A 27,596-nucleotide genomic window follows, 5' to 3' on the forward strand; every position below is an offset into this window, starting at 1 on the left:
GTGCGTGACCTCATCTGTTCTCAATGTAAAGTACATTTATGTGTTTCGTGTTGGTGCATTTTGTATGCGTCAAGTTTGGCCTCGTCCTCCTTGGGCTTCTCCTCCTTTTACTCTTTTTCCTTGTTTGCGGTGATGGATGTAGACAAGAGACAAACACATATACACACACGCACACCCCAGGGTGTCGACCAGCAAAAGCGGGGAGGGGGCATGTAGGAGAGAAAATCCTGAGTGAGGTTGTGCTCTCGTGTTCGTGATGCCACTGAACTGTCCGCCTCTCACCCACTATGTATTCTCGTTTTGTTCTCGTTTTTTTTTTGCTCCTTGCCGCGCGAGGCGGTGGGACAACGATCATGATACATCGGCCCTCTGCTAAGCTCATTCGCTTTTACACTCTGTTCTTCTGTTGTGTGTGTGCGCGCTGTTGAAAGTGCCACATCAAAAGCGGAGGGGACGCTGTTTGAAAAATGTACGTTTCTCATGTAGAATGTTGTCACCTTGGTCAGCTTCAAGCCTCTCTTCCACCCCCCGACACTGCTCACGGACGCGGTAAGTACCCCCTAGAGGCGCCCCCGGTGCAGCAGGAGGCTTTGTGAGTGTGTAGCGCATGCAAAGGTGCATCCATCTGCGCGGTCTTTAGATGTGCTAGTCTCTGCGCATGAGGTGGATCCGGAAGAGGGAAGGGGAGGGGTGAGAACAGAGGATGAGGCTGGAGGTATACGGCGAGGCTACCACACCATCTCTTACTTCCCCCTTCTCTCAAAAGTGCCGCACTCTTTTCACTCCGTTTCTCGATTCCGGGCCCACTTCCTTCCATGTATGTGTTGTCTCGTTGCCCTTCCGCGCCTAATGTTTCCAGTCGTTCTCCCTCTGCTCGTCGCTGTGCCTGCGCCCAACTCTCGCCGGGCTTGCTGCTTTCGTTCTTTTTTTTTCTCCGCTGTTTCCTAGAAGGGGCGCCTCCGAGCTCCGAATCGAAAACAAGTTGCGCGTACCCACGCTGCAGCGCGGACACGATTCCTTGCCCACACCGTCCCCCCCACACACACAAAGGCACACATACACACAGACCCACACAAAGACGAACGATGCAGCCGAGCCCTAGGGGTAAGACGACCGGCGTCTACGGGGCGGAACGGATTCCGGGTAACTATGTCAAAACCCTGACCGGCGTTGTGCGGGGCGAGGAACTTTTCTGCCGTCCTGACTTGGAGCGGCCATGGCGATCAGCAGACAAGCAGCGCAGTGCTGCCACGATTGCGCTGAAGGAAAAGGAGATTGAGGAGCTGATGCGGCTGTGCTCCAACTTGCGAACGGAGCTTAGCAACACAAAAAGCGACTCTCTCTTCCTGGAGTACTCGCTGACGGAGAGAACCAAGTCGCAACTGGCGGAAAAGCAAAATGAGGTGGATGCGCTGCAGCGGCGCGTGGAGGTGCTTGAGAAGGAGAAGAAGGAGTTTGCGGCAGCTACCGAGAGCCAAATTCGGCTTCTACGCTCGCAGGCGGAGAACGAGTCCATTGGTTTCAAGAACGAAGCACGCATCGCCACCGAGCGATGTGCGGAGCTGGTGAAAGCCTTCCAGAAGCAGCTCGAGGACGTCAAGGCAGCTGGTGTGCGGGAGGTGGATTTTGTGGAGGCCCGCTTCGCAGCAAAGGTCGATGAGGTAACCACGGAGCTCAAGTCCGTACGCGAGTCGAAAAAAGCCTTGGAGGAGCACTACCGTGCGGTGGAGGCGCAGTCGTCGAGCACGGTGCATCGCGTCGAGGCAAATTACAAGGAGAGATTGCGGTCCTTGGAACAGCGGATTGAGGAGCAGCGGATCGAATACGAGGCCCAGCTCGCCAAGGAACGAAATGAAAAGGAGGCGGCAGTTGGTGAGTGGAAGAGAACAACCGAAAAAGTGGTCGTGCTGATCGCTGACAAGGAGGAACTGCTTCAGAAGCAGAAGCTGTGGAACAGCTATATTCTCTCCCACTTGGATACCTTCTACCATAGCTTCATCGCCGCCGCCCCCGAGCTGGCGGTGGATCCGGCTGGGGTGCAGCTCCAGCAGGTGCCAGGGCTCTACGCACCGCGCTGCGTTCTCGAAGATCCAGAGTCCAAGGTGAACGTTGAGCGCATAGCGTATCGCATTGCGCAGCTGAAGCTGTTGAAGGCGTTACAGCCACTAGGAGAAGCGGCGGTGCGGCGCGGTGCTAAGCCGCCGACTGCAGCTCAGCTGGACCAAGTCGTGGAAAGTCAAGAGCGTCTGTGGCGTGCGCTGAGCGAGCTCGAAGATCAGCAAAGTGAGCTGGAGGCGACGGTCCGCAACTTCACCTCGCGCCTATACTTCTTCAGCGACAATCTGGAAGAGTCTCTTCGCCGCGGCCCCAGGCCCGTTCCACCGCCACTGCGCGATGTTGTCTTTCTGTGTCTGTGCGTTCCGAACGGGCGGGTACTGTGGGCAGCGAACACGGAGCTGATGCGGACGTCGGTGCAGCTGCTGTACAGCACCCTGCGGCTGAAGATGGGCGAGTACGGCGCTTACGAATGCTATAGCGACGATGTGTCGATGCTACTCGCGTTTGCTGATGCGACAGCGGCGTGCCGATTCTGCACCGAGAGTCAGGAGTGGCTTATGAGACTTCCCTGGCCATCTGCCCTTCTGAAGCTGCCGGAGGCACAGGAGGAGCGGTCTGACGGTGGGCGGTTGGTGTATCGAGGCCTGCGAGTCTCCATGGCGCTCCACGCGGGTGAAGCCTACGTGGAACCGTCCGGCATCCCGCTGAACGGGGTGTACCGTAACCACTACTACGGCAAGGCGGTCTCTCAACTGGTGCACCTTTGCTCTCTCACGCAAGGTGGTCAGATCATTGCGTCCATCGCGGCATGGAACCTGTGCGTGCGGCGGCAGCACGAACTCGGCGCTGTGGTGGCCAAGAGCCTTGGCACACTCCCCATTGCCTCCTTCAACAGCCAGTCAGGTGTTCAGGAAAAGCAGAACATTGAGCTGCTGCAGATTCTTCCGATAGAGCTCGAAGACCGAACATTCACGCCTCCGGGCAAGGCAGTCATCCCCCCGGTGTCCTCCCTTACTGGGGTGAAGGAGTCCGTCCTAGCAGCCGAGGTGGCGGCAGTGGAGGCGCAACGCGAGCGGGTACACGATGCACTCGCCATTCTGCAGGAAGAGTGCAACAGCATTCAGAGCAGCATGGGCACTCTTGTCGCTCGTGCTCGAGCGGCTCTACCGCATTTTCACCTCCTGCCGCCGTCTGAAATGGTCACGCAGATGAACGATTTGTACAGCGTCATGGAAAGGGTGGCCGTGCGGGCTGAGGAGCTCTATACCGACTTGCAGGATGTTGCACACGCACAGGAAGAGCTGGGTGCGCAGGCACAAGGCATCAAAGACTACCTCCAGCAGCAGGAAATATCCGCCGCCCGCGAGGATGACCTTCGCACGAAAACGGAGGCAGTACGGCGAAGCATGAATCACACGCTCCAGCTTGAGAAAGACCGGCACCGCGCTGAGACGGAGAGCCTTCAGCTTGCACTTCAAGATCGAGAGCAGTTGATTCGCAAACTGCATCAGGAGTCCCTGTCGCGATAGACCGTGCCAACCAGCAAGTCTTGTGCGCGGCGGAACCAGTGCGCGCAAGCCACCTCAACAGTTCTCTCTTCACCAGTACCGCAGAACGTCGTGCGAGCGATTCTGAAAAGTTCGGGATGCGGAGAAGGGCGACAAGAGCCGGAGCATAGATGCCATAGAACGGCGCCGGGAAGCCTAAGGTGTATGGGTGCCGCTCCATCGAGGTGTATTCCCCCTCTTCCCCATCACCACTCCTCCCGCTCTCTCACGTGTTTTTGTTCACCTCCAGGGCTGCTGTGCGACACCCGCCCACGACAAGCACACACACGTGACGTGAAGCAGGTACGCTACCGGTACGTATCATACCCCCTCCCTTCCTCCTCCGTCCTCTGGCAGCGGCTTCCTCTCACCGCCGCGCGCTCTTCCTTCTCTCCCGTGCAGTCCGCAGTGAGAGCGCCATGAATGAAGCATAGAAGCTCAAAATGCAGAAGGGATGTGCACGTGTGCGTGAGTGTGTCTGCGCGTGAGGCAGCATGGAGGCATAGAGTCTTGCATTTGCAGGTTTTTTTCTCTGCATGCGTGCCCCAGACGTCAAGGTCAGGCTTCTTTTTTAGATGCACCACGATGAAGGCCTACACGCAATCATGCACCTATACGCGCAAGGATAGAGAAACGGTGAAAAAAACGTGGAAGAGCTGTAGGAACGGGAAGCATCTCTTGCTTGCTCCTTTCGCCGTGACTGTCCTGCTACCCTCTAGGGACAATGTGGCTCACTGGTGCGCTGCGCTCTCTGCGCATGCTCTTGTTCTACTCGCCAAAACGGCCCGCTGATTTGTGATTTCCTTTCCCGAACTCCTTTTCCGTTTTTGCTCTAACATTCTCCTCTCCCACCGAAAAAAAAGCACCACGAAATGCGCGTGTGCGTGTACTCTGAGGAGCACTCAAACATTGGTTTTGGCGTGTCCACCTTTTCTGCAGTCCCTTCACGGACACGCGCGGCGACGAGATTTTCCCTCGTCGAGTATCTTCATCGTTACTACTCAGTGCACCAAAAGGAGTGAAAGCAGCTCAGCACGCAACATAAGCAATACGGCAAAGGACGGCAGAAGAGTGCGTATCCACTTCACCTCTGTAGTGCAGCGCTGGCGAAAGTGTGTTTCACTGCCAATCCCTCGCTCGGTCGCCCGCCTCATCCTCTCTCCTGCGTCTCTCCCCTCTAGCGGCTTTCCCATTTGTCGACCGGGAGCCATGACTGATTCTGTCATCCGCATTAAGCGGTACCACTACATCCACATCTTGGACAACAACACCAACGTCACTCGCACCATCTCCGGGCCCGTCGTCTACACGCGGAAGGAGCACGAGACATGCCTGTTTGACCCGTGCCCGTGCGTGTCGGTGCCGCCGCGTCACTACTGTGTTGTCAAGAATCCATGTGTGCGAGATGAGGCGGGGGAGGTGGTGTTGGAGTCGTCGGGGCAGGTGAAGCTCCGTCTCGGCGACTCTGAGATCCGCTTTGAAGGCGAGCCTTTTCCCTTGTACCCCGGCGAAGAGTTGGACTGCAGGGACGGTAAAGGCGTGCAAAAGCTGCAGCTGATCCCGCCCAACACTGGCCTCCACGTGCGGTGCGTTCGCGACTTCAAAGATGCGGACAGGCGTGTCGGTGCGGGTACGGAGTGGATGGTGGCTGGGCCGCAAACGTACATCCCGCGCGTTGAGGTGGTGGTGGTGGAGGAGGTGAAGGCAACGGTCATTTATCCAAACACTGCCTTGCTGGTGCAGGCGAACGTCAACTTCACCGATCGATGCGGGGTGCCTCGGGTGGCGGGGGAAAAGTGGCTGGTGCGGGCATTGGGAGCGTATCTCAAATCTGTTGAGGAGACGGTCCTGGGCTTGATACAGGGTACCATGCTCAGCGACCTCAAGGCGCTGCGCCTGAGCGCCGTGCGCAGCTTCACCGATGTGTATGGGAAGGCGCGGCGGGCTGGGGAGCAGTGGCAGGTGACATTGAAGGACGCACCAGTGCACATCGTTGATGCCTACGAAACTAAGGTGGCCGATGTCGCCGCTGTCTCACTCAGCGCGAAGGAGTATGTGATCATTCACCACCCCGTCGACGACACCGGCCATAACCGCTTCGGTGAGACGCTTGTGCGCCGTGGCGAGTGCACCTTTTTCCTGCAGCCAGGGGAGACAATGCCGCGCGGTGTCGAGCAGGTGCTCGTGGTCGGAAAGGAAGAGGCGCTGCTGCTGGAGGCGGTGTGTGAGTACCGTGACGGAGGTGAGAAGCGGCAGCCGGGCAGCCGATGGATGGTGCACGGCCCTCTCGAGTACATCCCCGCCAACGAAGTGAAGCTGCTGGAGCACCGCCGTATGATGGCGCTGGACAAGAACGAGGGCATTTACATAATGAACACGACAACGGGCGAGGTGCGTGCAGTCATTGGCAAGCCTTACATGCTGGATGTTAACGAGGTGCTGTGGGAGAAGCACCTGCCGCTCGCCGTCGAGGAGCTCCTCGAGTCTCCGAACGGCAGCATTCAAACGAGTGAGCGCAACCCCGGCTTTGTCAGCCACCGCGAAAAGTACCGTATTGTCCGATTCAACGTGCAGCACAACGCTGCAGTGCAGATTTACGACTACCGCAAGAAGCAGCCGCGCATTGTGCTGGGCCCAAACCTTGTCATGCTGGCCCCGCATGAAGAGTTCACCGTGCTCTCGCTTAGCGGCGGCACTCCGAAGGTGCCGAACTCGTTGCAATCACTCCAGCTCTTTCTCGGGCCGCGCTTCTCGAGTGACACCATTGTCGTGGAGACGTCGGATCACGCTCGCCTACGCTTGCGGCTGTCGTACAACTGGTACTTTGACATCGACCGCGCCAACCCTAGTCGGAGGACTTTCTCGGTGCCGGACTTCATCGGCGACTGCTGCAAGACCATCGCCAGCCGCGTGCGCGGCGCCGTCGCAGCCGAGGACTTCGACTCCTTTCACCGCAACTCTGCCAAAATCATCCGCACTGCTGTCTTTGGCGTCGACGAGGCTGGCGAGACGAAGAAGAATCTGCGCTTCACCGCAAACGACTTTGTTGTGACGAACATCGATGTTCAGTCGTCGGAGCCGACGGACGAGAAGACGCGCGACAGCTTGCAGAAGTCCGTGCAGCTCGCGATTGAAATTACGACCAAGTCGCAAGAGGCGGCTGCACGTCATGGCAACGAGCTGAAGGACCAGGAGGCCAAAGGGCAGCTGGAGCGGCAGAAACTGCTTGACAAGATCGAAGTGGAGAATGCAAGGACAAAGTGGCTGGAGCTGCAGGCGAAGAGCGAGGCAGTGCAGGCGAGTGGGCAGTCCGTCGCGGAGGCAAAGGCGCGCGCAGAAGCGCTGCTCATCGAAGTGCGCTCTGAGATGCAGCAGGCGGAGATGCGGGCGAAAGCGTACCGTATCTCAGCGGAGGCAGAGCTGCAGAAGCTGCAGCAGCGACAAGCTCTGGAGCTCGAGTACACCCAGCGGCAGAATGAGATAGACGTTTCCAAGGCACGAGCGGCGGCTGAGGCAGAGGCGGAGAAGGTGAAGCGGATGGTTGACTGCATTGGCCGTGACACCTTGGTCGCCATCGCCCGCGCAGGTCCCGAGACACAGGTGAAGCTGCTGAGCAGCCTCGGCCTAAAGGGCTACCTCATCACCGACGGAAACAGTCCAGTCAATTTGTTTGGCACAGCGCAAGGAATGATTGGGGAGCCGAAGAAGTGATTCAGCGGGCACTGCACCGCGCATCAGTACGCTGGCCTATCCTTGTCTGACCGCGCGCTTATGTGCGCCTCATTCCTACCTGCCCTCATTGTTAGAATGGTTGGGCGGGGCTTGCTCATGCGCATCCGTATTTCTCTTTACTGCTGGTTTCCAGCAGGTCCCTTCCTTTTCTTACGTGACCACCACTTCCGCGGGCTTCCCGTTCGCGTCTTTCTTTACTCAGCACTGTTTTGAACGTTTACCACAACAGAGAAGGGGGATGTACGCGCGCACCACCGTAAAACCGTGTCAGGGTGTACCACGGCTACTTGTATGTGAGCGCCCTTCTTTTTATTTCGCCGTTGCTTGTCGACTCGGTGGGTGGAGTGTCCCGGCCCGTTTCACTGTTTCCCCTCAGCGCTGCTCATTTTTCGACATCTTGATTGGCTCTCGTGTTTGCGTGGGCTTCGGGGAGGGAGGGGGCGCCTTGCCCGCCTCCCCCCGCTCTCTCGATTCCTTTTCCCTCTTGGCACACACTGGCCGTCTATGCCCTCCTCGCCAGCTTCCTCCTCTTCCGCTGCTTGACGCGTGCCAGATGCAGCGGTAGCGGCATTGAGGGAAGCAGGCGCAGCTTTCTTTTCCATAACACTCGTGCGCTCATGAATCCTCTGCGAGCGTGCCGCTGTGTTTTTCTCTCTACACTGCAGCACGCCTCATACCGATGGCATCAGTAGCCGTGGAAGAGAAGCGGAGTCCGACAGATGAGCGTAGCCGCGCAGCTCCTGCGGCTACCGCACCTGACGAGAAAGTTGCTGCGTGCGCAGATTCCAATGTGCCCTTGCACGGAAGATCACTTTTGGGTACCCTTATTGCTCTCCTACGTGGTGGAGTGCCCCTGGTGACGGGGGACGCCTCAGTGCGCCGTATCTCAGAGTCCAGCACCCCCCCCTCCACAGTCGCTGCGTTGGAAAGCCGGGCAGCCCTCCTATGTCCCTGCCACGTGCCGAGCCGCTTCTGGTGGTGACGGGGCCAGACGCCAGCACTGCTGAAAACGACTGAGCGATGTGCCGCTGGTGGTGTCGGCGGTCAGGTCCTGGACGGCGCTGCGTCGGAGCGACCTGCGACCGTGTGAGCGCGCTTGTGCCATCCATGCGATCAGGCCGAGCGCCAGCGTGTCTCGTCCGGCCCCGACACTGCCTGCTGGTGTGGGGAACGCGAACCCCCCCGACAGCAGCACCAGGTGCTGACCAGCGTGATGGAAGCGGCTGCGAGGCGACCTGCGAGACGGTGGCGGGCGGAGAGGTTGAGGCAGGGGCCGCTCACAGATGGCCGCGTCAGCGCATGTGGTGCAACGCTTGTGTGCCGCTGCTTGGCACCTCGCGGACGGGGCCTTGTGACAGGGGGCCGGCCGGACTGGCTTTGGAAGCACGTTGCACGGCCGAATGGACACGCTGAGATAAAAGATTAGTGGTGTGAAGCATCCTCTGCCGAGCTGTCATCTGGCTGATGGCGCTGATATGTAACGGTGAGGCGGTGATAGCACAGAGCGAGCATGCGCGCAAGGACAGCCACATCCGTAGATGTATGCATGCATGTGTTCTACCGAGATGGCCCGCGACTGGTGAGTCCTTCGACGAGGTGAGTGGCCATCTTGATGCGAGGCATTTTTCCTCGTGCCTCTGGCTTGATGGCTGTGCTACCTTCGCACTGCCTTGTCTGTTCGCTCTTCTCACTCAGGTTTGCTCTCTGCTTGTCTGCCTCTGGATACGTCTCTGAGTCCTAGAGCACCGTCACACAAATTGACCGCCATTGCAAAGACAGCAGGAGCAGCCGCGCGTTGCGACAACCACTGCATTGCCGAAGCATTAAAAAAAGAGAGACGCTTCACTAAGTGGTGGATCCTTCGTTGGCGCTGCCCACGTCACGGTGCGACTACAGAGCGCCTATCGATTTCTGCAGCGGAGCTCTCCTGTATTTCTCTCTGGTGTGTGACCGTGTTTCGCAGCCTGCAAAGCCTGTCTTTTTGACTCGAGAGCACCACAACTTCCGACGCAGCAGGCGCTGCTACCATCTCACCTCCTCTGCCCCCTCCTGCATTACTGTATACATTAGCTGAGTGCTGTGGACCCAGCTTCATCACGTCATCATGCCGCTCAAATACTTGGAGATGTCCTACAATGCGGACATGCCGAAGGACATGATCAAAGAGGCGCAAAATCTTATCATCGAGGCCTTCGAGACGGAGTCCCTCGAGAACGCCGTAGCGACGCACATCAAGCGCGAGTTTGTGAAGAGGTACAAAGGCGTGTGGCACTGCGTCGTAGGCAAGAACTTTGGCTCCTTCGTCACGCACGAAATGAAGGGCTACATCTACATAACATGGGGACAGATTTCGATCCTTCTGTGGAAAACGTTGAGCTAAGAGAGGGCCCCATGCTGTCTCTGCTTCCTGTTTTCCTCCTACTCGGCTGCTCTTTCCAGCGGCGATCGCGGCAGCGGCGGTTGCACCAGAGTACAAAGCGGAAGACAGATGTAAACAAAGAAAATGTGCGCCTTTAAATGAGGCAGCGAAGAGAAAGAGAAGGATGAAGCGGTTGCGGTGAGCGATGACGCATTACCTTGTGATATCTGTTTTAGATCTCTCTGTCTGTGAGGTGCGACGCGGCCTTCTCCCCCCTTCCGTTTCTTCTACTATCCCCGTTGCGGTGGTTTTTCGGCTTGTAAACAAAGAAGGAAGACAGGAGGTGCCCAGACAGCTATGCGCGCGAGACTGTAAGGAAGAAGGAGCAACGACTAGTGCGCGCGTTGCAAGGCGGCAGCGCGAAGCGTGCACTTGTAGTTCTCGGTGACCTTGTGGCTCGGCATAGGTGTCCTTTGCCTGCGCGCCGGGAACCGCATGGCAGCGACCTACGCGAAAAGGGCTGCCGCGGAGTGTTGGTGACATCCTCCTTCCGTGCCTGATGGTGTAGCGGAGTCACGCTCGTTTTGTGGGTCACTGGTGGTCTCGTTGCCTACCTTTGGGTGCCTCCTAGCACTGTTGGCCCTGCAGCCCTCCTCATGTGTGTCGCGAGCGCCGGTTTTCGGCGTCTACTCCTCTGTGTTTCCTTTTCTACTTGATCACACCTCAGATCTTACGCCCTCCTCCCTCCCGATTCACGTTGGCTCCCTTTCAACCACCGCTTCCCACCCCGATACCTCACACACGCCTACATAACACCTAGCCCACGCACCTCTTACCTGGAGGGCGCACGTAGCTGAGCAATCACCTAAACGCAGACGCACGCATTCAACGAGTGCACAATGGCGGGCAAGTTCCGCGGCGATGTCGGCAAGCTCTCAAAGCCGAAAAAGAACAAGGCAGCCAAGCGGGCTAAGAGTAAGAAAGTCGTCTCACTCGTCAAGCGCAGTCCCAAGTTAGCGCAGGATACTCTGCAGAGTCGCATTGCTGAGCTGACCAGCCTCGACAGCGCCGCACGTGTTAGCATCGGCGGACCGAAGGCTGGCAAGGCCGCGGCTCCTCCCTCCGCAGGGAAGGTCCGGATCGGCAAAGCTGCATTAGAGGTTGTGGGGAAGCGAAAGCGAGAGCGTGTGGTGCCGGAGAAGGAGGCGCCGGTGCAGCGAAGCACAGCAGAGGCTGTCGGTTTGAAGATCTTGCACCAGGCCGTCAAGAGCCAGAGCCACGGTCGGCTGCTACCTCATCAGAACCGCCACGACTACGAGTATCGCCTCCGCTCTGTTGCCACCATGGGCGTAGTGCAGCTGTTCAACTCACTCGCGCAGTCCCGCAAGGCGAGCGCCGCTCTAGACACCGAGAAGAAGATGACGTCAGACAAGGTGATGGAGAAGAAGCAACTAGTCTCGAAGGAGGTCTTCTTGGCGGCGTTACGCCAACCGCAGCAGCACTGAATCTGCCTACGTGTTGTTGCAGGCGCACCTCTCTCTCTCTGTTTGCATCCCTGAGTGGGCATGCGCGTGCGTTCCTCCTTGCCACTGTGCTGTGTTTTGCCTCTTCCCCTCTACTCCGCTGTACGTGCGTCGGTTGTTTTGCAGGGCTGTGGGGCGCGCGAAAGAAGTAAAAGAGAAGGTGCGGGAGTGGCGGTGCAGATAGGGAACGAAGTAACGACGTGTAATTTTCGGGTGACCGTGACAGAGCCACCGCATGCCCGGGCCTTGCTCTCTGTGCGCGCAGATGCACGACGCGTTTGTGCTTAAAGAATATACAAACGTAGAAAGGAATGGCTAAACCACGAGGAGGCCTTTAGGCGGCGTCGCAGTCGTGCCCCACGTCCTACTCCTTCAAGTGGCGACCCGCTCCATGAGCACACAAGCGGTTATTCGAGTGGATGAGTGCGCGCCACTCTGTAGCGGCGAAGAAAGACGAGCGACTGTGCTGTAGTCTCCTCACCACTTCTTCCTGCACGTACACGACCGTCCACGCAATCGAATGGCTGTTCACGGCTCCTTCATGGCGTTTACTTGGCGGTCGGCACCGAACGCACAGTCATAGCCGTCTGCCTCCATTCGCTCCTTTCCTCGCCTCCTCTTTCTCCTCTTTCGTGTGTTCTGCCGCTACCTTGTGGTGGGCTGCTTGCACTGGTACGAGCCGTTTCACTAACCCACTTTTTCTCCTCTCCATTTCCTCTTGCACAAACCTGTTCTGCATGAACCTCGATGGGCGGCAAAACGGCTGCTGCGAAGGATGCTCTTCACGGCCTCCCATGGCTTGATAGCGCGACGCTGAAATTTGCCTCACCATCGTGCACACTCTCTCCTTATTTACCGTGTTTCTCCGGTACTCACGCTCCCGGGCGCTATTCTTCAGTGCCGGGGAAGCGCCTTCTTTCACACTGCTTCCTCCCCCTCCCCCCAAAGAAACCTCCGATCACTCACGCTCACATACACATATACATGCAGCTCACAGCTGACATTCTCTCCCGTTGCTGCTGCTGCTGAACTATAGAGGGCTTTCACGTGTTGCATAGCAGACGTGCTTCAGCCATCCATCAAACTCCATCCCCCTCCTTTCCCCCTCCACCACCAGTGCTGCTCAAACCACTATAGGTCATCGGCTCAACGCCTTCGCCTTTTCATTATAGTGTCCGCTGACTGTTTACCTTCTTCACGTCACTGATCTCCAGTGCACCCTTATCCCTCGTCTCGCCTCCTTGCTTTTGTCCCCTTTCCTCTTCGTGCTTCTGCTCTTATCCTCGCCCCCTCTGTGCCCGATGATGTATCGCCCCAACGTCTGTGTCTTTCTCTTCAATGAGAAGGTGGAGTTCCTTGGATGCCAGCGCATGAAGACGGATCATTTCCAGTGTGTGCAGGGTGGCATCGAGGCCTGTGACGTGGACATCCGGCTGGCGGCCCTGAGAGAGGTGGAAGAAGAGATCGGACTGAAGCCGCAGGACCTCATTTTTGTCCAGGAGATTCCGCCACCGAACGGGGACCCGATGAAGTTCGCCTACACACTCGCCTCCAACGCCAACCTGCGCCGCTTTGGCTACGTCGGTCAGAAACAACGTATCCTGCTCTTCTTCACCCCGTCTGAAAACATATCGAAAGTGGTGCTCATCCCTCCTCCGGAGCTGCACGCCTCGCAGGAGTTCCGGAAGGTGGAGTGGATGCCGATCGAGCAACTCATCGCCAAGTCGCTGCCAGAGAAAGTGCACATTTTCAAGGCCGTCGGGGAGGTGGCGCCGGGAATCGCTCGCGCCTTCTTGAAGAAGAGGGGCCTTCTCGCTGAGCCTCAGGGGGCGGCCAAGTATTAGTGCCGAAAAGGAAATCATAAAAGTGCAAGCGAGTGAAACATGGGTGAGCCTGCCCCGTATTGTATCGCTTTGGGGTCTGGCGCATCCTTCCCTCCCTCTCCCCCTCTCCCGCCCTTCCCCTCGAGCAGCACTCGTCCTCTCTCTCTTTGTGCACTCCCTGAGGCGAAAGGGAAAAGCGCCCATTCAAACGGAGCGTGAAAGGAGAACCAAGCCTTGCAGAACATCAGATCTAGGAAGAAATGAAGGCGATACCCCCTCCCCCGTTTCTCAGCATGCATACGCTCCCCGCCCGCATCGTCTTGCGCACCTGAACGTGGAAAAGGGCGGAGGAAGGGGCATTGCCTTGTGGAGCGGATGCGCTTACACCTGAGTGTGCTTGCGAAGCCTCTGGCATGGCACCACTACACCTCCTTTATTCATTCTGACTGTGAGAGTGGGGCGGGGGGGGGCGCTTGGCTCTCTGGTATCAGGATGCATCAAGGCACCGGGAAGACGGCAGCTACGGTCGCATGGCGTCCTAGCTGGACATCTTCTCGTTTTCTGAGCGCCCTCTTTGTTTCTTCCCCCACATACCTCTTATCTCCTCCACTTCTCGATCTCGCTCTCGCCGTCTTGGATCTCTTCCAATGCATGCTCACACGTTCGTATTCGCCGCTTCCCATACGTGCACACTCACACACTCGAACACATAATGGTACGCATTCATTCACGTACCTGCGTCACTGTATGTGTGCCTTCGACGTGTGTGTGCGTGGCCCATCATCTATCACTGCCCCCTCCCGAACAGAAGATCTCACCTCTTCTTGTCCCCACCGTCTTCACTGAAGGCTTCACTTTATATTTTCTTCTTCCGTTTCTTCTGGCTCCTCCTCGGCTGCCCATATTGTGTTCGCTTCTCTCTCCAGCACAGCCCACTGCGCCCCAGTGTGTCTAGCGGCGCAGCACCCCTCGGCGGTTGGTCACAACGTACTTGTATAGAGCGGAGAACAACACACACACGACTGCCTCCCCCCGAGTGTCTGCATTGCCTGCCTTCTTCACTATTTCCTCCCCGACCCTCATACCACGGCACGTCCTCTTCCGCAGCAACGCATACGCACCTTCGTCTCTATTTCCTTGGTTGCCCGTCGTTCTTCTTGGTCAAGAGCCATCCCTGCAAGATACAGCATCGCTTATAACGCGTGCACATCACATACAAGTACGCACCGCACAACGCTCTGTTCTACCCCTTCACTCGAAAGCTCCATCTCACACAAAGGCAGCGCTCATCTTCATTCCGCCGCCTTCCACAGCACGAGAACGAAAGAAAAACGAAGGAAAAGGGTAACAAGAGACCTCACACGCCTTCTCTCCCTCCCCCTCCACCCCTCCTCTGTCTACTGTAGCAACGCAGTGCCGCACTTCTTTGATACACTCGACAGACGCGCCTCTTCACTTCCTCGTCTGTTTCACAGCGTCTTCGTTTTTACGCTCTTTTGTTTGGCTTTGTTGTTTTGTGTGCACACCACGCGCCAGCCGCCGACTACTCCCCCCCCCCTCCCCTCTACTTGTGCGTGAAGTGGACTCGTGATTTCTGTTTGAGCCAACGCCTCCTTGGCGGCATCTGCTCTGCCGCTTGCTGCTGCTTGTCAAAGTGAAGAAGTAAATCAGGAGGTGGACACTCGCCTCGACACCTCTGTCGTTTTCCTTTTCGGCCTCTTGCGCAGTCTCCACCGCATTCTCCTGCTGTCCGCTTCACTGCACTCTTAGCAGATAAGAAGCGCAGCTTCTGCTCCTCTTTTCCCTGTGCACACTTGTTGTTCGCCTTCATCATGGACCCTCCTTCAGTCCCACCGTCGCCGCAGCAAGCGCCGATCGAGACACCTGGCGGCCACCACCACGCCGTGGCGCTGCGCACCGAGTCCTCCATCTCGCTGGACACCATTCAGGCAGTCACCATCAACCGTGAGAAACTATCCGAGTGGCACCACAAGATTCGTGCCAAGCTTTTCCCGATGGTGTCCGGCTTCTTCGTGCGCTGCCGCGTGGAGGACTCGGTGGATGGGCGGGCACTGTACAAGGTAGGTCGCATCAAGAACCTGAAGCCGGACTGGTCCGTTGAGCTGGACCTCCTCACCACTGATGAGATCCGCGCTGGCCGGAACAACACCAACTATGACTGCATCAGCAACGCTAAGCTGTCTGCCGCAGAGTGCAACTCGTGGCTCGCTCGCGTGTCGCCAGACTTGCTGCCGGATATCACCTCTACCATCTACCGCATGGAGGAGCGCATGCACATGCTGGAGGCAGTCATCTTAGCCGAGCCGGCCTTCCACAGCCGCCGCCGTGACGAGCGCCGCCGTGATGAGCAGGCCACCTCCAGCGCCCCGCAGCTGCCGGAGAAGTACGTCTTCTCCCAGAATGTTCTGCTATGCGAGGACGACTACGTCAGTCTGCCACAAACGGTCACCATTGTGGATCTCTTCCAGAACGCGGTGGGCCCAAAGGGCGTAGCCGAGCCGGACACCCCACGCGCCGGCTGTGCGCCGAACACGCGCTCCCGCGTCGGTGACGAGGCAGTGGCGAGCCACAGCACAATGATGCAGCTGCAGGACATGCGCAACTACATGAACTCGCCGACGCAGCCACCAGTGGACCCGACGCGGCTGATCGACATGATCCGTCGTGCCGCCAACCCGTCGCACAACAGCTTTACCTACGACAACCTGCCGGAGTTCTGCAAGCTGGTCATCTCCGTGTGCAGCATGTGCCGTGAGGTGGTGGCGAAGGAGCCGCTGTTCGTGCACCTGAAGTCTCCCATCACCGTCTTCGGCGACATCCACGGCAACTTTGCCGACATGGGTTACTTCCTGGAGAAGGTGATCGCCTTCGACGACGTGATGCTCAAGTACACTATGCAGAATCTCCTGTTCCTCGGCGACTACGTTGACCGCGGCGTCTTTTCCCTGGAGTGCGTTATGTACCTCTTTGCCTTGAAAGTGATCAACCCCACCAAGGTGACGCTGCTGCGGGGCAACCATGAGTCACCCGAGGTGAACGGGGACATGGATGTGTACGGCTACAGCTCGTTCAAGTACCAGTGCCTCGACAAGTTTGGCCGCGACCGCGGCATGGATGTGTGGGTGGCGGTCAACGAAGTGTTCCAGTACTTACCGGTGATCGCCGATATCGACAAGAAGATCTTCTGCGTTCACGGTGGCTTGCCGCAGTACTCCGGCGGCGAAGACAAGCGCCTCGAGATTCTGTCCGACCCGAACTTTCCGCGGATTCCGGTGGTGCAGTGCGCGGACCCCACCAACGTGGCGCAGCGCATGATGGTGAATGACCTACTCTGGTCTGACCCTGCGCCGCCCGACCAGCAACTCGACCGCTACGGCTTCGGCCCCAACCCCCGAGGCCCGGATATCAAGACGTTTGGCTCCCGGGCAGTGGACATGTTCTGTGAAAGGTACAACTACCAGTACATTTTTCGCGCGCACCAGGAGAAGGCGGATGGGCTACGGCTCTCCGACAACGCTCGTGTTGTCACCATCTTCTCCACGTCTGACTACGCCGGGCACCAGAACGGTGCGGGCTGCATTTTTGTGGCGAATGGAAAGATGCGCATGGCCATCAAGAAGCCGCAGCGGCAGGAAGTGCAGCGAGAAACAAAGGGACCGGTTTCACCGCGCACACTGTCCAAGAGTGCGCCTGGCTTTGTCGTGCGCATGAAAAAGCCGCAGTGAGACGGTTCTGGCCACCTCGAGGACAGAGGGAGAGGGGGGAAAGAGAAAGGCCTTGTGGTGCGTGCGTGTCTTCTGTCTCTGTGGTGTGAGGGCAAGGCAGCGTGGGAGATGAGCGGTTGATGTGACGGCGAAGGAAGACGGCGGCATTGCCGCTACCCGACAGCTCTTCTCTGCACACGTGCACCTCTGGCGCGTGCAGTGACACTTGCAGTCGCCCTGCATCTCCGTCTCCGATTGCTCAAAGACCTGGCCAGAGCGCTCACAAGCTGTCTCACCACCACGTCACACCACGTTGTCCGCTCTCGACCTTTTGTGCCTTCCGCACCGCTTCCTCCTTCTCTCGTTTCCTTTGATCCCTGCAGACAGTTCTCTGCTCTCCCTGGCGTTGTCGTTGACTCATCCTTGATTTGTCTTGCCCACTCGTCCAACTCGTGTTCGTATTGCGCGCGCATGTTTCGTTTTCGCTTCTCCCACTCTCTCGCCCTGTGCCTCTGCCGCACACCCCCTTTTCCTTTTCCGGAACTGGATGTCACGTGCTTCTGTTCTGTAGTTTTTCTTCGCTCTGGAATACTGGGCGATGGGGGACGCCTCAGTGCGCCGTATCTCAGAGTCCAGCACCCCCCCCCTCCACAGTCGCTGCGTTGGAAAGCCGGGCAGCCCTCCTATGTCCCTGCCACGTGCCGAGCCGCTTCTGGTGGTGACGGGGCCAGGCGCCAACACTGCTGAAAACGACTGAGCGATGTGCCGCTGGTGGTGTCGGCGGTCAGGTCCTGGACGGCGCTGCGTCGGAGCGACCTGCGACCGTGTGAGCGCGCTTGTGCCATCCATGCGATCAGGCCGAGCGCCAGCGTGTCTCGTCCGGCCCCGACACTGCCTGCTGGTGTGGGGAACGCGAACCCCCCCCCGACAGCAGCACCAGGTGCTGACCAGCGTGATGGAAGCGGCTGCGAGGCGACCTGCGAGACGGTGGCGGGCGGAGAGGTTGAGGCAGGGGCCGCTCACAGATGGCCGCGTCAGCGCATGTGGTGCAACGCTTGTGTGCCGCTGCTTGGCACCGCGCGGACGGGGTCTTGCGTGAGGGCTTTGGCTCGTGCTGCGCGGTGGAGCCGTGGACACGCGTATCTGCAGAAAGCCATGGCGGCTCGCTTACGGTTCTTCGCATTCCCGTTCGTTGTGTTTCGTGTTCTTGCTCCCCTTGAGCCGCTGGTAGGCAGGGCCTCTTTCCTTTTTCGTATTAGAACTCTTCTCTGCTGCTAGGACTCGGTGCCGGTAGGCGACGGTGCGCCCACTGGCGACGTTGGAATATCCGTCTGTTTGTGTAGGAAGAGAGAGAGGCGATGGGCGGGGTGGGTGGGTGAGTGGGGCGTTGAGGATGGCTTTCGACTTGTAAGCATGTCCTTTCTCGTGCGCATGCGTGCTCGCATGTATGTGGTCGTGCTCCTCCTCCTCGACCTCAGATGGATGGGGTGTATGTGCCGTGCAAAGAGAACCCCCAAGGCGAGAGAGGCCGGTGAACGCTGAGAAGTCGAGCGGAGGGAGGAGAGGAGGCACCACGCTACGAGAGAAAAGAGGCAGAGACACGCACAGAGGGGAAGCACCCGCCAACAACAGAGGCAAGCCCAACACGTAACTATGAAGCGCGAATAGGATAAAAGTTACCGAGTCAGAGATGCACATGTAGGAGCGTGCGTGTTCTCTTACGTTTCACGTGTGCGGCGGCCCTCAAGCCTGCTGGGGCGTAAATCGAACTGCAGGCATGTCGTCGTCGCCAGGGAGGCTGTGCAGCTCCGTCGCGGTGGTGCGGACAATCAATGGTTGTGGTGGCGGCGTTGGTGTAGGGAGGGATAGCTGCGTCGTTTTACGCTGCTTGCTCGTGTACCCACTCCATCATGCTTTACTTTCTTCTTTGTTTGCTCGCGATGGTCTTTCTTACTGCCGCTGTGTGCGCTAGCCTCGCCGTGCGGTGTGTCTTCGCTGTGCCTTTGTATTTCTATATCCACTGAGAGACCTCCAATGTCCTTCACAGGGGCGTCTGCCTGAGTTGTACCTGTGTGTGTGTGTCGTCTCGCCTGTTGCCTCCAAGTGCCCGTCTTCCCCTTCTTCCACCCGCTTCATTGTCTCTCGATGTGGTGCACTGCCTCGTGTGCACATTGCGCTCGTGCCGCTTTTTCTTCGCTTGGTTTCTCTCGGCTTCTCTATTACCTGTGCGGGGACCTCGCCCCCTCAACGCAGAGATGTGCGAGTTTTGTTTTCTGTGTGGGAGGGATGAGGAGGATGGTGCGTGTGGTTGCATGGAGGCGCAGGGAAGTGGGCCAGCCAGCACGTGTGTGTGCGGAGGACCAGAGTGGTTCTGGTGAGGCGGGGAGAGAGACGGTCGGATGTGCGCACCTCTTCTCTTACAAATCCGGAATGCTCCCCGCTTCCTCCAGCACCTTTACCCTCGCCTTCTTCTCCCTTTTTGCTTTATTGCTGTCTTACATGAGGTGCGGGTTGTGCCCCAGACCATCTTCGTTTTTTTTTCTTCGCTCCTCCCCCGCCCCCTTCACTTGCACTCTCCTTGGGACAGGAGGTCGAGGAAGTGCGAGAAGTGAAGGGGGAGTGCAGTCGTGATGACACTGTGCCTGTGTATGTTGTGCGTGTGTCTGTGTGTTGTGTTTTCCCGTGTTTTTTGTCCCTTCGCATGTTTCTTATCTATCTACCTTCGACCCCTTTTTCTCTCTCCCCCTCTCTCCCTCTGTCCTTGATTGTGTGCTTCTCATATGTGATGGCTTGGCCTGCCTGCCTGTGCGCCTCGGCGTCTTGCTATCCCGTTGCAAGGGGAAAGAATATATATATATATATTAGAGCCACCTTATCATGTGTGTGTGTGTGTCGGAGAGGAGACGACGGTCGATGCCGGCGATGTCAAGCTATTTCTCGCGAATCTTAAAAGCACAAGAGTAGAGACGCCTCATGCTCACGCGTACACATTCATAAAGATCTACACACGCTGCAAGGGGTGCAGAAGTGGCATCGGGAAAAAGGAGGCTGCGGGAGTGGGATGAAGACTCTGTGCCGCTTCTCTGTCGACCACTTGCGCTAACAGCGATGCTGGAAAGGGGCGCATTGTGAAGCACCGAGCATGAGAAACGCAAAGAGACTCATCTACAGCTTGCACGCATGGCTGCCTGCTGAAGGATGCGTGCGCATGGAACCGTGTTCATTGCTGTCAGCAAGTGCGTATGCATGCTTCACACGCTTCTCGAAGGGGTCCAGACGCGTCGCCGTCAACACGGCTGGCGGTGCCGATGCAGTCCCTTGGGTGAGAGGCTGCATAATAAAGGATAAAGCAAAGAGTATGACCGAGACTCTTCACCACCACCACCCTCAGCGTCGCTGCGATACATGCTCCGGTGCCTCTCCACTTCTCCACGTCTCGCTTCTTCTCCTGCGCGTGAACTCACACATACACGCATTTGACCGCTGCTGCCGCGGACGAGTGCGCATTTCTGAACTGCCTCAGTGCTCTTCGCCCATATCGTCTCCCTCCTATCCCTCCCAACCGCGTGTGTGCGCGTGTCTGCGTGACGAGCGGAGGACCTAAGAAGGAAGAAAAGGAGAGAGAGCAGGATAAGGCCTTTGGTGCCGTCACGTTCGCCATGCAAACGTGTGGACTGGTGCGCTTACAGTTTCTACTCAACACACCGTTCGACCACCAACCCATCGCCGTCCCTGCCGTGCCAACGGCGCGATCCGTCATTGAAGACATCATCCCGCCCAGGTCAGAGCTTAGCCGGGTGGATGAAGTAGGATTGCTTTTGAAGCACCTCCCGGCTGCCTGCGACAAGGCGAAGCAGCTTCAGCATGATGCCCAGTACGCCAGCCGCTACTACCGCGCCCGCTTCAGCCGCGGCTCCCAACTGCAATGGAAGCACGCGACACAGGTCGCTGCTGCGTCTGGTCCCGCCGAGGTGCAGCAGTGGGCACGCAGCCGCCTGTACCCAATCAGCGATCCCTTTCAGTGCGAGTAGAAAAGACTCGTGCTCCAAGCTTTTCAACAGCGCCCCACAGGACGGACCCCGACAGTGCTCCCCTGCTCGTCATGCATGCATGGACGCGCCTTTTACTGCCGCGGCTGTTGGGGCACTACGGAAGACGAACGTGTAAAGCAGAAAAGAGTCATTCGCGCTGGCGGGATGCCCTGACTCGCTTCTTTCTGAACCCCTCCCCCGTTCCCCAATCTGTCTCCCTCGGCAAGACGGGTACTGTGCAGGGGAGGAGGGAGTAGCTAGCCACGCTCACGCAAACGCAAGCACATGACACCATACAAGAAGCGAAGAGGAAGCCCAACGCACGCGCTTCACCTCACAGCAAGGCGCCGTCTTCTCCCTCTGTCCCGGTCGGCTGGACGGCCGTGTTCTTCACAGCGGGCGAAGGCGAATGAGGCAGTCAGAGCGCAGCTCTCCCCACCCTCTCTTTTTCGTCCGGCGCCCCATCTTTGCCATGCGTCTGCTCTCTTCTCTCTGTGCGTCGCCGTTTTCGCGGTGGTGCCTCTCTGTCTCTCCTCTTTTACGTTTCGCCCGCCCCACCCCTCATCGTCTTCTCTGTCGCTGGTGCAGCTCGTGCCTCGGGGAGCGCGCGTGTGAGTGGGCGTTGGTGAGTTTGTTTGCTCCCCTTTCTGCGCATCACCTCGCCGCCCCGCACGCGCGCCATCGCCGCTCCGTCATCCTTCACTCTTGCGCAGCGTGAAACGCCCGCCATCACAGGAACAACTGTCAAGGAACGCAAAACCTCTGCGGTGTTGCAGCCAGGTGGGCAGGGGGACCCTCATTCACGAAAGGAGGTGAGCCGACTCCTAGACAGAGTGTTGCAACGCTCTCATCGTGGTGCACCCTTCCGTCAACTCGCCACCCCCTCTTCTGCTTCTCTTCTATAAAGTGCTGTGCTCTGCCTCTCTGCTTCCCTCCTCCCGGTGGCTGGTCCGTGGGGCTGACGCTCGTGTGTATCGCGTTTGGTTTTGCAGCTCTCGACATATGCTGCGTCGCACCTCACGACAGCTGCGGCCGGTGGCGGCCGTCGGACTTGCCGTCGTAGGGGCCGGCGATGGCACACGACAGAGAAACTCGCTGCAGCGCCTCTTGCGTGACCACGATGAAGGCGTTGCGGCGAACGCCAAGGGCACCATCACGGTCACAAGCACCTACGATGTGGAGAGCGCCCTCTACTACGACCAGTACAACATGGCGGTGATGCCGTGTGTCAGCGGCGGCGCCGCGCGACAGGCGCTGCGGGCAAAGCTAATTGAGTCTGGCGCCGTTGCCGGCGTCCGGGAGCGGCTCTTAGCGCCGTGGCAGGCGGAGGGCGAGCGGCGCGTTGTCGTGTTCGGCTGCCGCAGCGTTGCGTACCTCAAGCGGCAACTCCTCGCTGACACTACACACTCTTTCCTCATCGTGGACCCCTCGCTGAAGGAGTTGATGGGAGCCGCCGCAGCTCTCACCCCGGCGTTCGCCCGCCGCGTCTTCTTTCTGCGCTGCGAGTCGATGTTTACTTGTCTGCAGGTGCTGCAGCCGGAGACGGCCGACGTGGCGGTAGTGCCTATGCCGGTGCCATTCTGGTCCAAGCACGGCAGCCACCGACGCCTTGTTCACTTCGACTTCTACTGCGCGGCCCACAGTGTGCTGCGTGTCCGGGAGGCGCCCACAGACCCCCGCGGTGTTGTCCTCTTCACCGATTGTGAGCCCTACGCGGCTTTCATGATGGAGCACCTGGAGGAGGCGAAGTTGGTGGTGCCGTACACCCGCAAGAACCCAGCCCAGCTCTTCCAGCGGTGGCTGCCACAGGACGAGCTGATCGAAGACGTCGAGGGGGGCGCACAGCGGCGCCGCCGCGAGTTCCCGAAGCAGCGCGACGAGGATGTGGTCGCGCTGGCGGCCGCAAAGAGCGGCGCAACGACACCAGACGCGCGTCGGTTGCTTTCCGCCTACAACTATTCCCGAAAGTACTACCGCGACTTTGCAGAGGAGCGAGTGCAGCAGGCAGGCGGCGTTTGACGCCTCTTTACCCGCTTGCTCACCAGACCATCTGCCCCCCCCCCTGCCTGCCCTTCTACCACTCGTGCACCGCCGACTTTTTCCACTGCAGATGCCGTCTGTATTGTTGCATGCCGTCGCCGCGCTTCCTTCTCCCTCACCTCTCGCCAGGTATTCCTCAAGCCCAGGTGACGGTTGCTGAGGTTAATTCTCACGGTGCCTCCCCTCCCCACTCGCGCACAGACAGAGGATCCTCCGTGCCACTCGTTTCTTCTCTTCTTCCCCTGGTCACTGGCTTGCGCACAGCGCATCGATCCCTCGCCGTTTCGAGTGCGTCACTGCTGCAGCCTCTCGCTGCTCCACTCCCTGACCAGCACACCAACAAAGTAGTCGAGGGCAGCGATGGCAGCGGCGTGAGGGAGGGGTGTGTGCGAGCGCTATGTTCGATCACACTTTACCTTGAAAACAAAAATCACGTCCGCACAGGCACTGAGGTGGGCGATTGCCTGTCGCCCCCCTCCCTTTCTTTTTTTCGCGCACCGCCCGTCCCCACCTCCTTCGCTCAGCGGTGGACGATGCGGGGCAGGGGACTTCTACGGCAACTCGACATCGCAGCGACGCCCCTATCCGCAGCTAGTTCTTGTCACCTCTGTCTTTGTGCCGGGATGATGTGGGTGTGCGCGTTGAGCACCATCCGTTCCCCTCTACTCACTGCATCGCTCCTCCTTCCTCGCCCCATCAACAAACAACGCTTCTCTCTTCGTGCCGCACCCGCTCCCCCCGCCACTCGTTCAAAACACAGCGGTGGCTTACCCTTGGTACGCGTTCTCAACACCCGGTCGACTCGTCCATCGTGACGACGGCGGCCGCCACCCTCTCACCCACGTACGCCTCCCCTTTCCTCCTCCTCCTCCACTGTTCTTTTCAACTGTTTGCTTCTGTTGAGTGCAGGTTGCCGCTGTCGCCGAGTAACCCCTTCCCTCCTCCCGCTGTTACACACACGCACACTCAAGCACACCGACACAGCCTTGTCTTCTCTTTCTCTCTCTAGCCGAGTGCAGCCAAGACTCGGTTTGTTTCGCATCTTTCCTTGTTGCTCTCTGCCTGGTGCCGTCGTCGTTGGTACGGTTGACGGAGTTGTTGTGGCTCCTGAAGCAGCCGAAGACACGCATAAACAGTTCACGTTGTCGGTCAGACGCTTCTTCTTGTCGTGCTGCTAAGCATCTTCCGCTTTCTCCATCTCCGGGGAACCGTGGGCCGGCGCATTTTGCAGGCGGGCACGTGTACGGTTACGTCGCAGCTTCGTCCCATCGTGTACAGCATAGTGGATAGAACCCTCTCGGGGAGAAGCAGGAGGTGCACGTCTTTGTGTGTGTGTGTGTTGCGGTACCTCTTCACGTTTGTGTCGCTCTGGCGAGCGCATCTACGGCTAAAGGTGATTCGCGTTCTCTCTGCGCTTTTATATTTTCCTTCTTGAACGGGCAGACCCATCATTCTCTCTCTCTCTGTCGTTTTTTTCTGTCGTTCCTCGGGTCTCGACGTGCTTGCGTGCGAGTGCCTCTCTCTTTGCGTGTGTGGCTGCGCGTGCTGCCTCCCTCCCGCTGTGTATCCCTTCGTCTCTACCCCGATCTTGTTATCCTGCTCTCGCTTCTGCCCATCATGACCTCTCTTCCCTTCCCGCTGATCGAGGACATTGGGGAGTTGTACATGCTCGACGACATCTACGATTTTCTCGGCGAAGGCACGTTCGCCTCCGTCTTCAAGGCTGTTAGCACAACGAACCGGGACGTCGTGCAGGAGAATCAGACGGTGGCGCTGAAGATGATCGCCAAGCGCAACCTCTCCAGCGACAAGCTTGTGCGTGATGTCATCAACGAGGTGCACGTGCTTCGCCAGACGGCGCATCCGAACTGTGTGCGCTTTATCGAGTGTGTGCAGACCCCCGTCTACGTCGTCATTGTGACGGAGTATATCGAGGGCGTCGAGCTGTTCCAAGCCCTCAAGGACCAGAAGTTCACGGAGGCGATGGTGCTGAATGTAATGCGGCAGCTGTTGAACGCGCTTGCGTACCTGCACAACACGCTTCACATTGTCCACCGCGACGTCAAGCCTGAGAACGTTATCATCTCAACGCACGAGGCACCGTTTCGAGTCGTCCTCGTCGACTTTGGGCTTGCTCGAAGCTGCGAGCGGAAGCGGCCGCGCATCTCGCGCGAGTTGGCGACGCACTTCCAGCGTCAGAGGCCGATACCAGTACGAAACATGTCGGTCGAGTCGCTGGACTGCGACAGCCCGATGCTGGCGACCCCGTGCGGCACGCTCAAGTATGCTGCCCCGGAGACGGTGCAGTCCATCACGCAGAGTGCCCAGCTGTCCACGACGAAGAATTTGTTGTCTCGTCTCGATGTGTACGCCGCCGGCATCATCATGTATGTCATGCTAAGCGGCGCGCTTCCCTTCAAGAACTTCGCCAACAAGGCAAGCTTAGTGATGGAAATGCGCAACTCGCTCAGCTTCGAAGGGCCTCGCTGGGCCGGCATCAGTGCCGAGGCGATCGACCTCAACAAAGCACTTCTTAACTTCGACGCCGTCTCGCGACCACACGCGGCAGAGGCGCTGCAGTACCCATGGTTCAAGATCTACGGCAGTGCCTTGCGGCCGCTGTCAACGGAGGAGGCACAGTCGACACCAGGTATCCCGCTGGACTCGAGTATCTGCGAGCGTGGGGCGATGACGCACGCCTTCGAGGCGATGCGCGCCACCGAGGCAGCTCTGTACTACAATGAGGAAGAGACAGCATCGACGTCGGCGCCAGTGACCAGCCACAGCGGTTTGCGTACGCCGAATAGCCGCTGCGTAAGCGTTCCGTTCGGCACGAATACGTCGGCGTTCTCGAATAGCAGTAGCACCACGACAGCCGCCCAGACAGCACAGTCTGGCTACTTCGACTTTGCGTGAGGGCCGCGGAGTCGCCAAGAGAAGGATGGCGATTTTCCCGGGTATGCTTGCACGTGTGTCTCTCTGTCTGTATCTGCTACGTGCGGAAAAGCAGAAACCGTCTCACGACGGTGGTGTACATTCGCTCACAACTCTTACGATGCCTGCCTGCTCCTCATTCTTCTCCCCTCTAGGTGCACGCGTCTCTCTAGACAAACAACGAGTTGAGGAGGAGAGAGGGGGGGGGTATGCAAGGGCAGGCGGAGCTGGCGTATGTGTTCGAGGACGAACTACACGCAGCATGCCGTTGCCTTCTCCCATGTACATCTGACATGTGTGCACGTATGTGTCGGTGAATAAAACGAGACAGGCGACACCGCTCTCGACTCGAGGCGAATGTGTCTCGTCGCTGTGTGAGCGGAACCGCGAGAGAGGAGGAAGTGGGAAACCCAGGGAAGCGATGAATGGCGCCCAGAAAGCACACGCAGAGAGGTAAGGGGGCGGATCGGGGGCACGCATACGAGGAATGTCGTTGTCTGCTTGGGTTGTGTTTCTCGTTTCGACTCCAGAGCCGCCACATACGCACACAGCGGTGGGCATCGTGACAGAAATGTGTGGTGGTACGCCGTGCTTGTCTCCTTCGCTTTCCTTTTTCTGTTCCCCTCCTCCTTAATTTTCGCCTGTTTCTCTGTTTTCCTTTCGATTTTGCTGCGCGCCTGCGAGCGGCTCGCCCTCACTTCATTTTCGACGTTGTCCATGCGCGCGTTGGTTGCGTCCCTCTCCATCTCCCTCTCTCGCGCTTTTTCATAGGCGCGGTGGTTTGTGCGTGCGTGCAGCATGCATGCGTCCAGGTGTGCGCTTCACACTCTGCGTATGCGCACGCGTGCCGGTGTCTGTGTAGACGTTGCGTGCTCGGCGGTCGTGTTTTTCGATGGTGTATATGTATTATGTGTATGTGTATGCATGCCTGTCCATGCGTCTCTCACCGAGGATGTCGAGTCCTCATGGGAGAGCTGCGCGCGTGGTGAGGGGAAGGAAGGGAAGGGCGATATTGGTGAGCGGTCCGTCATCCCTCTGCCCCTTCCCTCCCGCTGCTGCCTGTTTCTTATTTTGCCGTTGTGTGCCTTTTCGCGCTCTGTTTGATACTGAGCTCCTGGATAAGCGTCTCTGTGGCGTACAGAGACAGACGGACGTACTCAACTAGGAAGTCAAGTGCAGCATGCCCACCAATGCTTTTCGCTGGATCACGCATAGGCCTCCTCCGCTGCCGCTCTCCCTCTTTCTCTGGCCTTTCTTTCTTCTGCCTTCTTCCCCGTACCCCCCTCCCCCACCAATCCTCAGCACCGCCTCCATTGCTGCCGTTTCACCACTCCCGATGCCATCCTCTCGACTGGATGACGGGGCGACGGGGGACGCCTCAATGCGCCGTATCTCAGAGTCCAGCACCCCCCCCTCCACAGTCGCTGCGTTGGAAAGCCGGGCAGCCCTCCTATGTCCCTGCCACGTGCCGAGCCGCTTCTGGTGGTGACGGGGCCAGGCGCCAACACTGCTGAAAACGACTGAGCGATGTGCCGCTGGTGGTGTCGGCGGTCAGGTCCTGGACGGCGCTGCGTCGGAGCGACCTGCGACCGTGTGAGCGCGCTTGTGCCATCCATGCGATCAGGCCGAGCGCCAGCGTGTCTCGTCCGCCCCCGACACTGTCTGCTGGTGTGGGGAACGCGAACCCCCCCCCGACAGCAGCACCAGGTGCTGACCAGCGTGATGGAAGCGGCTGCGAGGCGACCTGCGAGACGGTGGCGGGCGGAGAGGTTGAGGCAGGGGCCCCTCACAGATGGCCGCGTCAGCGCATGTGGGGCAACGCCT

At 58.6% G+C, this 27,596-nt stretch overlaps 9 protein-coding genes across 9 annotated transcripts; all 9 read left to right on the forward strand.

Annotated features, from left to right (window-relative positions):
- Positions 1 to 1,085: 1,085 nt before the first annotated feature.
- Positions 1,086 to 3,587, forward strand: LDBPK_050050 (hypothetical protein, conserved; the record flags this gene model as incomplete). Its single annotated transcript, XM_003858144.1, has 1 exon — positions 1,086 to 3,587. The coding sequence occupies one exon, from the start codon at positions 1,086 to 1,088 to the stop codon at positions 3,585 to 3,587; it is 2,502 nt and encodes an 833-aa protein (XP_003858192.1).
- A 1,227-nt stretch (positions 3,588 to 4,814) lies between these two features.
- On the forward strand, positions 4,815 to 7,316 carry LDBPK_050060 (major vault protein, putative; the record flags this gene model as incomplete). Its single annotated transcript, XM_003858145.1, has 1 exon — positions 4,815 to 7,316. One exon carries the CDS (start codon positions 4,815 to 4,817, stop codon positions 7,314 to 7,316), a length of 2,502 nt encoding a protein of 833 aa, XP_003858193.1.
- Positions 7,317 to 9,441: 2,125 nt separating this feature from the next.
- On the forward strand, positions 9,442 to 9,717 carry LDBPK_050070 (dynein light chain, putative; the record flags this gene model as incomplete). Its single annotated transcript, XM_003858146.1, has 1 exon — positions 9,442 to 9,717. The coding sequence occupies one exon, from the start codon at positions 9,442 to 9,444 to the stop codon at positions 9,715 to 9,717; it is 276 nt and encodes a 91-aa protein (XP_003858194.1).
- Positions 9,718 to 10,595: 878 nt separating this feature from the next.
- Positions 10,596 to 11,201, forward strand: LDBPK_050080 (hypothetical protein, conserved; the record flags this gene model as incomplete). The annotated part of the gene is made up of 1 exon (XM_003858147.1): positions 10,596 to 11,201. One exon carries the CDS (start codon positions 10,596 to 10,598, stop codon positions 11,199 to 11,201), a length of 606 nt encoding a protein of 201 aa, XP_003858195.1.
- Positions 11,202 to 12,523: 1,322 nt separating this feature from the next.
- Positions 12,524 to 13,063, forward strand: LDBPK_050090 (hypothetical protein, conserved; the record flags this gene model as incomplete). The annotated part of the gene is made up of 1 exon (XM_003858148.1): positions 12,524 to 13,063. The coding sequence occupies one exon, from the start codon at positions 12,524 to 12,526 to the stop codon at positions 13,061 to 13,063; it is 540 nt and encodes a 179-aa protein (XP_003858196.1).
- Positions 13,064 to 14,874: 1,811 nt separating this feature from the next.
- Positions 14,875 to 16,788, forward strand: LDBPK_050100 (phosphoprotein phosphatase, putative; the record flags this gene model as incomplete). The annotated part of the gene is made up of 1 exon (XM_003858149.1): positions 14,875 to 16,788. The coding sequence occupies one exon, from the start codon at positions 14,875 to 14,877 to the stop codon at positions 16,786 to 16,788; it is 1,914 nt and encodes a 637-aa protein (XP_003858197.1).
- A 3,638-nt stretch (positions 16,789 to 20,426) lies between these two features.
- LDBPK_050110 (hypothetical protein, conserved) lies at positions 20,427 to 20,798 on the forward strand (the record flags this gene model as incomplete). The annotated part of the gene is made up of 1 exon (XM_003858150.1): positions 20,427 to 20,798. The coding sequence occupies one exon, from the start codon at positions 20,427 to 20,429 to the stop codon at positions 20,796 to 20,798; it is 372 nt and encodes a 123-aa protein (XP_003858198.1).
- A 1,002-nt stretch (positions 20,799 to 21,800) lies between these two features.
- LDBPK_050120 (hypothetical protein, conserved) lies at positions 21,801 to 22,817 on the forward strand (the record flags this gene model as incomplete). Its single annotated transcript, XM_003858151.1, has 1 exon — positions 21,801 to 22,817. The coding sequence occupies one exon, from the start codon at positions 21,801 to 21,803 to the stop codon at positions 22,815 to 22,817; it is 1,017 nt and encodes a 338-aa protein (XP_003858199.1).
- A 1,638-nt stretch (positions 22,818 to 24,455) lies between these two features.
- LDBPK_050130 (protein kinase, putative) lies at positions 24,456 to 25,754 on the forward strand (the record flags this gene model as incomplete). Its single annotated transcript, XM_003858152.1, has 1 exon — positions 24,456 to 25,754. The coding sequence occupies one exon, from the start codon at positions 24,456 to 24,458 to the stop codon at positions 25,752 to 25,754; it is 1,299 nt and encodes a 432-aa protein (XP_003858200.1).
- Between the last annotated feature and the right edge of the window lie 1,842 nt (positions 25,755 to 27,596).

Source organism: Leishmania donovani, chromosome 5, assembly GCF_000227135.1.
Source record: "Leishmania donovani BPK282A1 complete genome, chromosome 5".
Taxonomy (NCBI): Eukaryota; Euglenozoa; class Kinetoplastea; order Trypanosomatida; family Trypanosomatidae; genus Leishmania; species Leishmania donovani.